At 32.7% G+C, this 10,288-nt stretch overlaps 1 protein-coding gene and 1 non-coding gene across 2 annotated transcripts; both read left to right on the top strand.

Moving 5' to 3' along the window:
- The first annotated feature begins 1,344 nt into the window (after positions 1-1,344).
- On the top strand, positions 1,345-1,447 carry LOC145055811 (U6 spliceosomal RNA). Its single transcript, XR_013685363.1, has one exon. It is a non-coding gene; the product is annotated as a U6 spliceosomal RNA (small nuclear RNA).
- A 1,350-nt stretch (positions 1,448-2,797) lies between these two features.
- LOC145050325 (uncharacterized) lies at positions 2,798-4,502 on the top strand. The gene is made up of 2 exons (XM_078998594.1): positions 2,798-3,375; positions 3,467-4,502. Exons 1-2 carry the CDS (start codon positions 2,806-2,808, stop codon positions 4,262-4,264), a joined length of 1,368 nt encoding a protein of 455 aa, XP_078854720.1. The 5' UTR covers positions 2,798-2,805; the 3' UTR covers positions 4,265-4,502.
- The last annotated feature ends 5,786 nt before the right edge of the window (positions 4,503-10,288 follow it).

Raw genomic sequence — 10,288 nt, 5'->3', positions numbered from 1 at the left:
AATAAAAAAATGATTTGATAGACAAGACAAAAGGGTATTTTTCTAAAGATATAAGGGGTTTTTATTTATTTATTTGTTTATTTTTAAAAAACCCTTTAGTATATAATATATGTTTATCTTCTCTAATAAATGAATGTTTTTTTACTAGTTGTTACACTCTCATTCAATTTGCTAAATGTCATTTTGTCGTCATTTTGAATTAATTTTTCATATTTCATTTTATGAGTTTTTCAGTTTTATTAAATTTTACATCATATTTTAATATAATAATTGAAATAAATGGATATCAATTTCATTAATAAACTTACATTTTAATTTCAAAATTTCAAAATTAAAGCTTATTAGTTTCTTTTATTTATTTAAATTATTTGTTTAAATTTAAAAGATGAAAAATATTTCTATTATAATAATTCATTATTTTTCTCATTTTCTTATAAATTCAAAGTTCTCAAATATTTTGACCTTTATATTTAACTTCTTTGTTCTTAAATAAACTCATATAATACATTAGTATCACAACTAGTACTAATAAAAGAATAGTTATTACTATCACTTGTCATTTTCTCATAAATTATGTTTTATTTTCAAATACTTTATAAAAAATGAAATTTATCATTTTCTCATCATTTTCTATTTTTTAAAAGGTATGTTAATAATAACTTAGACAAGTATTTATTGAATCCTTGATTTTTAGGAGACATTTACATTCATCTTGAATAAGTTTCGATTATAGTTGCCACAATTAATTGTACTTATATATTAAAAATCCTACAAAATCATATTTAATTAATAATTTATTGAACATAATTGATTAATAATTATGAGTTTTATTATAAAAATTTAATTATTTTTATAATCGTGGTTCCCATGGGCTATAACTTAGTAATTAAATAAAAGTATGATAATATATGATATAATACCCACCAATTTTACGGGTTGATAAAAAAGTATGGGATAATGACTTAGGATGGTAATTAGGTTTCTAGTTTGTCCGTATTAGGCACTAAGGTTTTTTTTGTGCGTATTAGACCAATATAGTTGTTATTACCATTTAGAAATATTCCTTTTTACCGGTTTCTTCTTGTTTAACCGGTAAAAAGGAATATTTCTAAACGGTAATAACAACCATATTGGTCTAATACGCACAAAAAAAAACTTCAGTTACATAATACGGACAAACTGGAAACCTAATTACCCTCCTAAGTCATTAACCCTAATTTTAAAGACATTGAAAATATATGACCATCAAGAGTAAACTAGTTCGTTTAGAACTCGCGTCGTCCCATATCGAACAGAAGAAGAACCTGCTTCTCCTCTATATAGCGAAGCTCTTCATCTATAGTCGTCCCTTCGGGGACATCCGATAAAATTGGAACGATACAGAGAAGATTAGCATGACCCCTGCGCAAGGATGACATGCACAAATGGAGAAATGGTCCAAATTTCTTTTAAACCCTTCGTCGTTTTCTCTAAAACCCTAATTCCCTTTTCAAATGCTAATATTGTTCAATTGTAATTCTTACGTTTCAGTAGATAAACTACTGAAGTCATGATCAGACAACATGTGGATTCCATGGTCAGATTGATCTTCTTGTGAATGTCTTCAACCATTTGTGGCAAGTAAGGGTGATCTTTCTTTCTATAAAGTCTCCTTTAAGTTTTTTTTTTTTTTTTTACTTTTCTTGTCATTAAGTTTCATGCTTTATAAACTTCCGTTTATGTGTTCTATATAGTCTGTATGTGTTTGTTTATGTGCTGATTTTTTATTCATTTTGCAACTTCAGTTTCTTAGTTCATATTGTGGTTTTGTTGTTTATAAAATAATTGATAATAGACATCCTTTGCAAGTCCCTGTTGGTTTTACATTTCCATTCGTTATCAAATGTAGACATTGATGGGAGGTATCAAAGTGAGATTGTTTTTGTACATATGGATATGTTCATGTAAACATTTAAATGACAAAAAAGAAGTTATTGATAAAATGTTACATATTTATGTAATGAAGACCATCAATCATATGAGTTTTTGGACTTGGAAATTCTGGAAGGGTTGTGTGATAAATTTAAATGGAAGCTAACTATTTTCAGTCAAACAAGTTACTCACATTGATTAGTAAGCATGTTTTCTAAATAATTAGGGTTAATGACTTAAGAGGGTAATTAGGTTTCCCGTTTGTTTGTATTAGATCGCTAAGGTTTTTTTGTGCGTATTAGACCATTATGGTTGTTATTACCGTTTAGAAATAGTTATTTTTACCGTTTAAACAGGAAAAAACCGGTAAAAATACTATTTCTAAACGGTAATAACAACCATATTGATTTAATACACACAAAAAAAAACCTTAATGACCTAATATGGACAAACTAAAAACTTAATTACCGTTATCACAAAAAAATATATATGTGACTTTGCAAAAGTTACTATGAAACCTACGAACCATTCACAAAATTTCTTTAAAAAATTGTCCTATTAATGATTTTATGTTAAGAATCAATAATCGTATGAAACATTCAACTTCAACTTGTACAAAGTCGTACCTATAATTATTGATATTGTAAAAGGGCTACTCATGTTAATTAGTCAATTTCTCTCCTGGCATATTTTTTTTATTACTCGCCGAGTAATTTGAGAAGACTATCTAATTATGTACTAAAAATTATACTATATACTATTCAAACAAACACGTTATCCATAACGTTAAGCAATCAGTGAGTTTTACTTTGTAATTTCTGGCCAACGTTTACTTTATATATATAAGAATATATACATGTAAATACAGCAACTTTTCCACATTCGAAACACAAAATGGACCTAAACCTGTTCGATGCATCCTTAACAGGAAATGTACAACTCCTTAATGCATTGTTCCAGGAAGACGAGCTAGTTCTTGACAGAATTTCGCTCAGCTGCTTCAACGAAACACCATTGCACATTGCAGCCTTGAGAGGCCACCTCGATTTCGTGAAGATTCTTGTCCGTAAAAAGCCGATACTCGCTATGTCACATGATTCGCTACGAAGAACAGCCCTCCACTTGGCATCCGCGGAGGGCCACGTGGAGATTGTATGTGAACTCTTGAACGTGATGAGTCCTGAAGGATGGCGTTTCCACGACCAAGAAGGAAGAACAGCGCTGCAGTTGGCTGCCATGAATGAACAATTAGAGATATTAAAAGCTCTGATTCAGAAAGAACCTGATCTTGGTAAAGAGCTACAGGGAAACGGGGATACCATTTTACATACCTGCATCACTTGGAATCGCTTTGAGGCGATGAAATTGCTGTCTGAACTATGGAATGAAGAAGAGCTGGCCAAGCTCACAGATCGCAACGACAACACCCTCCTTCACCTAGCTGTCGTTCATAAACAGATCCAGGTTTTGTTTTAACTTTCCTTTTAATTAATTAAGATCACTTTTGACTGATCTGTAAATGTCGAATTGCTCATGTTTATGATTATATGTGCAGACTGTTAATTATCTGCTTCAGAAACCAAGTGTTAGAGCAGTGGGAAACATTGTTAATGGACATGGGTTCACAGCACTTGATATTCTTGATCATTGTCTACAGGATCTCAGTGCACTACAAATTCGTAGTTTGCTTATCGAAGCCAACTTTCTGAGATCTAAAGATGTAAGTCATTCCTTTAGACCATTTCAAAGGTCAACAGAATCGAAATCCTCAGACACAGTTGCCAATCCGGAAAGCAAGCCTAAAGGATGTATGTCAAGAATATGGAATTGGTATCTGAATCACAATGGAGATTGGTTGGAGAAACAACGTGGGATTCTGATTCTGGCAGCAATATTAGTGGCAGGAACATCATTCTATTCTGGGCTACACCCTCCAGGAGGAACGTTTACTGGTTCTAAAGATGGACCTCTGGGAAACGCAGTTCAAACAGAAGTAGTAATGGGTAATTTCACCATATTCGTGATACAGAATACCATAATCATGGTTATTTCAATGATGATTGCTCTGGTGTTGCTGAGTGGAATCTCTCTAAGGAACAAGTTCACTTTATGGGTGCTCAACCTCGCAACTGTTTGCATCTTGTTTTTTACAACCCTTACTTATTTACAGGAGATAGCCTGGATGTCCCCTGATACATGGGTGAATGCTCCAACACTTTACATGTGCTTTGTATGGATACTGCTATTCTTGTTTGTTGCCTTCATCCACACAATATTCTTCATAATATGGGTGATAAAGAAGCTCTTGAACGCTAGAACAAAGAAAAGGAACAATGACTACGTTGTCGTATAATAATCTACAGTCCGTCCGTGTATATGTTGATTATATTGAATTTGATTTTATTAATCTGTATATTTCTCATATGTTTTATTTGCTGTGGCTGTGGCTTGCGTCTTTCTTATGACGTTAAGTATGAGTTTATGTAAGGTATGATGATACATGATGCAAACTACTTGACATGTGACAATTGTAGCTACCATAAAGTTTATGCTTCACACGATGAAAGTGACACGCTTTGTTGTTTCTGTGAGTTCCATGTAATAAGGTTTTCATTGAGATAAAATGTCACTTATCGTTTTTTTACTCTGAGGAAACAAAGTCTATAGTTTTGTGTTTAGAAGGTCATTATTGATAAAACAAAACGGGTAAGCCGGTCATAAATTGTCTGCTCACCAAAATTTACTCCCAATCACAGCTCCACGAACCTAAACCTCCCCGCCTTTGATTCGAACGTGGAGACTATGGTAGCTGAGTAGTTAGTGATGCCGACGACCACCATCCATGTCACACTCATCTTCTGATCATCCAACCCTGTTGAGTCTCCTCTCTGCCTTCATCAACATCAACCTTAGTCGCCATCACACCCATCATCAACACCACCACTAAACACCCATCATTAATCCTTTCCTTGTTTATCGATATTCCCTTGATCGAACTTGCAATTAGAAAAAGAGAATAGTAGAGGGCCTGACAATAATGGTTCAAATTTTGCACATCCAAAAGGGCTATTTAGCCGCTTCATTTTTAATTGTCTTTTTTTTTCTTTCATCAGGTTTCTCTTGGCCCGTCGACCACACATTCATCTGCAGCGACAGAATATCGATTTTAGGTTCGATTTCTCGCCTATTTTCTATTCAACTTCCGTTTTGGTGTTATCCTTACTGGTTTTAAGTGTTTAATTTAAGGTTTTTGGAACCCTTGCCGGAAAATCTAGCTCTGTCGGATTTGTTGCCAGAATTGTTACCGGAAAATCTCGAAATTACACTAGCATAGGTTCATTTTCATAACTTTTGAAATTATATATGTGATTTGTATGTTTTTGTGTGTTATTTGTATGGTTATTATTTGGAATTTTGGAATTCTTATCGGAAATGTCGTCAGAATTGTTTTTGAGTGTTATTTGTATGAGTATTATTTGTATATGTGTATGTGTATGAGTGTTGAAATTATATATGTGATTTGTATGCATGGAAAAAATGAAAAAAATTAGGTAGCTATAACAGAAAAATAACCATAAATGAATTTCCAGCTCATAGTAGTTTATCGGATTGGAGCGGACAAGGGTATAGAGCATGCCTGACTTGCAATGAAGACACTCCCTCATACCGTGCAGTAAATAAAGTCATTTATATCGGTCATCGTCGTTTTTTAGATGCTGATGATCCATTAAGGATGAGTTTGAAATTTAACGGGCAACCCGAGACAAGACCCACTCTGAGACACTTTACTGATGAAGAAATACAAGAGCAACTAAGTCATCTACTACTTCATAAACTGGGTAAACATCCTAAGACTCTTAAGGAAAACATGGATTGACAAGTATTCGAGTTGAACTGGTCGACACGTAGCATATTTTTTGAGCTCGAGTATTGGTCTTCTCTGCATCTTAAGCACAACTTTGATGGGATGCATGTTGAAAAAAATGTGGGTGAGAGTCTTTTGGGTACTTCTATGATGAATGATAAGAGTAAAGACTCATCAAATCCAAGTGAGGAATTGAGAAATCTGAATATTTGGCATAATCAATGGTTGCAAAAAAGGGTGACAAGTTCACTAGACCACATGCAAGCTACTCATTCAAGACACCTGACTGCAAAATCTTTTGTCAATTTATAAGAGATGTTAAATTGCCAGATGGGTTTGGATCTAACATTAGTAAGAAAGTGGTGAATAATGATACTAACATTATTGGGCTGGAATCTCATGACTATCACATTCTTATGCAACGTTTGATACCGATTGGAGTTAGAGCGTTATTGGACAAAGAAACTTCTACACCAATTGTAGATCTTTGTATGTTTTTCAAGCAAATTTGCTTCACAACACTAAAGGTGGAGGATATAAGGAAAGCAAAAGAAGACATTATTAGAGTCTTGTGCAAGTTATAGTTGATTTATCCTCCAACATTTTTCGACATCATGATTCATTTATTTTTGCATTTACATGATCAATCGATTATCGGAGGCCCAGTATGTATGAGATGGTTGTATCCGTTCGAAAGCTATATGAAAAAACTAAAAAAGTATGTCAGAAATAAGGCGAGGCCAGAAGGTTGTATAGTTGAAGGTTATGTTGCTGAAGAAACTTTGTCATTTTATTCGATGTACCTTCGAGATGTGAAGACTCAATCCAATCGCCCTGAAAGAAATGAGGATGTTGTCATTTAAAAAACAAACTTTTGGATTTTTGAGTCTAAGTTTCAACCGGCCAATGCAACACAAATCAAACATCTTGATGTAAGGGAAAAATGTTATATTGAATGGTTTATATTGAATAGTTGTCAAGTAGTCTGACAATACATCGAGTAAGCGTTCTTAATTTTAGTTATTCATTATTTATTGTTAATTTTTTCCATTCATCAATTATATATATATATATATATATATATATATATATATATGTATATATATATATATATATATATATATATATATATATATATATATATGTTTTTGTCATCAATATAGAAAATTCAAATATGAACATCCTGAAAATGACAAAAAGACCTAATTTGCCAACCGGTTTCCTGAAATTGTAATAATAATTAACAAACAAATATATTAGATCAATATAATGAATCAAGAATTCATAACACATCAACATATGTTTAATAGGTTTTTCAGATGGAAAAAGAAAACTCTCCAAAATTCCACAAAGAGTTGTCGACCCTTGCAATGGGTTCATAAATGGATGTTTATACTTACACTGCGTGCATAGTCAACAATGTTAGGTTTATGGTACTTCGTCGTGATGTACAACGCAAAACGCAAAACTTTGGGGTTCTAGCGGTGGGTGAGAATGGAGAGAAATTTTTGGCCAGTTAGAAGAGATTATGGAGGTGCAATATCCATATGATTATTCGATTGTAATATTTTGGTGCAAGTGGTTCGATATAGGAGATATTACTGATGATAATATCATAAGTATCAACACAAAACAAGAAGCGTACCAATATGATCAACTCATATATGCTTCACAAGCCATACAAGTATTCTACATCCACGAGCCTGTTAATCATTGAAGAAACCAGAACAACAACCCTTGTTGTGTCGTCGAGCATGTTAATCATTGAAGTATTTGGGATCTACCATTTGACAATGCTCGTGTCCAAAATGCTTACATTGACTCTGTCCAAAATGTCGACAATGTGTAGGTCAAAAATGTTGACGTAGTTCAAAACAACTCTTCATATGGAGCTAGACTTTTTATCCACTTCTCACAATACTTTCAAAACAATGTTGATGTAGCTCAAAACAATGTTGATTATGATGAGGAGGAAAATACTGAAGTACCTCCGCCAACTGTTAGAGTCGATAATGTTTCCAATGAAGAGACTGATTATGATGATGAAGATTCTGATTAGGATACTGATGAAGAAGACATTGAAGTATATGATGGAGATTCTGATTAAAAAAATCAAATGTTTTTTTTTTTTTTTTTTTTTTTTTTTTGTAATAGAAACTTTATTTGATGTCTAACTTTTGTTCATATTGGTTGACACATGAAATTGGAAGGTATTTGTGGAATAATGTCCCTTTGAAGGTATTTGGTTGGGATAATGTTTCCCCCGCGTTAAGGAATGCAACAGTTGTGCATCTAAAGGTAACTTGGATAATATTTTAAGTTTGGTTGTGATTGTTATTTAATTAACTAAATTTTTTATATTTGTAGAGTAAGTTTGATTTGGATAAGGTTAACTTGGATCTGGAGCATACACAATTGTTGCAGCGCATTGATTCGAGTCTTGCAAAAGTTTACAGAGGCCGAAAAAGTAAAGCCCATTCTTATTTTAAGCAAATCGGCGGCCTGCAGATATCCTAATGGCACTAAACAATCGCCCCCAACGGTATGTCATCTGAAAGTTGGGCGAAGGTAGTCGAACATTTTCAATGGCTTGAATTTTTAAGGCGTTCAGCGTGAAACACAGAAGTCTATGCAAAACAATTAGTTATAAGCAGAGGGGGTCGAGCTCATACAACAATTCATGTTTCAAAGAAGTAAGTTATGATATATTTCAATGTTTATTTAATTAATCTAATTTTTAATGTTAAATAGGATATCACTCGAATCGAAACATTCCGTCAGGCTAATTCCAATTGCCAATGGGTATTTTATAGTCCTGCAGTAAAGCAACAATACATAAGTGGTTAATTTCTATTTTCATATAAGTGTTTATATCGTTAAGGGTATTTAGTAATCTAATTTTTATGATGTTTATCATTTTTTGAAAATAAAGAATGCTTTACTCTAGGAGATCAATAAACAAACCCAAGCTTCTTCTGCAGCAAGCGCTCTAACATCAAGTGATATAAGAAAATGTTTTGAAAGAATATTGGGTGTTTCACGTGGATATATAAGAGGCATTGGACGTAAAACTCCTACTATTGTATCTATGTATGATCAGGAATAACCGATGACACAACAACCACCACAATCATAGGTAATTGTTGGTTTAAGTTGAAAAGTATAATGCTATAATGGAAAAATGGAAAAAAGTAGGGTGCTATAATGATATGTTGGTAATTGTTTGTTTAGTATATAGTACAATGCTATAATGGAAAGTAGAATGCTATAATGATATGTTGGTTATGGTTTGATATGTTGATATTTTGTAGTTTGGTAATTTTTGGAAAGTAGAATGCTATAATGATATATTGGTTATGGTTTGATATGTTGATATTTTGTAGTTTGGTAATTTTTGGAAAGTAGAATGCTATAATGATATGTTGGTTATGGTTTGATATGTTGATATTTTGTAGGTTGATAATTTTTGGAAATTAGAATGCTATAATGATATGTTGGTTATGGTTTGATATGTTGATATTTTGTAGTTTGATAATTTTTTGAAAGTAGAATGCTATAATGTTATGTTGGTTATAGTTAGATATGTTGGTATTTTTTTTATTCTAGTAATTTTTGGAAAGTATAATACTACTATGATATGTTGGTAATATATTTTGTTTTCTTTTTAGTTGGAAATGCTGCAAACGATACTGAAGGACCTGACATGTTCTGCGGCATTGGAAGAGTGGTTTCGCTCATTGCCACCACCAAATAATAATGAAGGAAATGATGAGAGTGATGACGACGAGTAGGAATTTTAGCATTTTATGAAATGTTTTGTTTGGAAGAATACTTTAAGTTGTATGGATTAATATTTGGATTGTGGATTAATATTTTATAAATGTTATATTGTTTTTGGTTGTGTATGGTTAATATTTCTATAAGATTGTACCAAATTTTATAAATGTTATATTGTTTTTTATAATTTTAATATTAAACAAACAAAAAAAACGAAAACAGTTTAGCGGCAACACAACAGCGTTAGCGACAATGAAGTTTTAGCGGCGTCGAGGTAGTATTAGCGGTAACACCTTTGTATTAGCGGCGACTAACAGGCCATTAGTGACGAAGCATTAGTGGCGACCTTTTTGTAGCGACATGTCGCCACTAATACTTTTAGCGGCGACAACCTTTATCTTTCGCGGCGATAGCCATCGCCGCTAATGCCCGAATTTCTTGTAGTGTTTACTTTCCTATGTTGTAAGAGATTCCTCAATAAACTTCTTTTCCTTACATTTGATTACTAGCTCCAGTATCAATAATTCAAGTCGTAGTAGCAATTGCAAAACAATAGAAACAAACACAATGAACATCAATTTTGTGAGATATAAAAATTAACGTATCGGAGACACCGATCTGGGGTTGTGTTACAATTTTAGGCTCCATCATCAAGTTAATAAAAATTAGGATTAAAATAAAGGATGGTGCATTAAGAAAGTAAAAGATACGAAAACAATCAAGGTGTAAACAAAC

This window comes from Lactuca serriola, chromosome 5, assembly GCF_051521515.1.
Source record: "Lactuca serriola cultivar US96UC23 chromosome 5, Lser_US96UC23_V15, whole genome shotgun sequence".
Classification (NCBI taxonomy): Eukaryota; Viridiplantae; Streptophyta; class Magnoliopsida; order Asterales; family Asteraceae; genus Lactuca; species Lactuca serriola.
Note: the sequence above shows the minus strand (reverse complement) of the source record. Positions and strands in the feature narration are given on the sequence as shown.

Bases quoted from the DNA above. Each gene is read 5' to 3' on its own strand.
- LOC145050325 (XM_078998594.1), top strand. From the start codon at position 2,806: ATGGACCTAAACCTGTTCGATGCATCCTTAACAGGAAATGTACAACTC. The intron at 3,376-3,466 runs GTTTTGTTTTAA...TTATATGTGCAG, and splicing joins TCGTTCATAAACAGATCCAG to ACTGTTAATTATCTGCTTCA.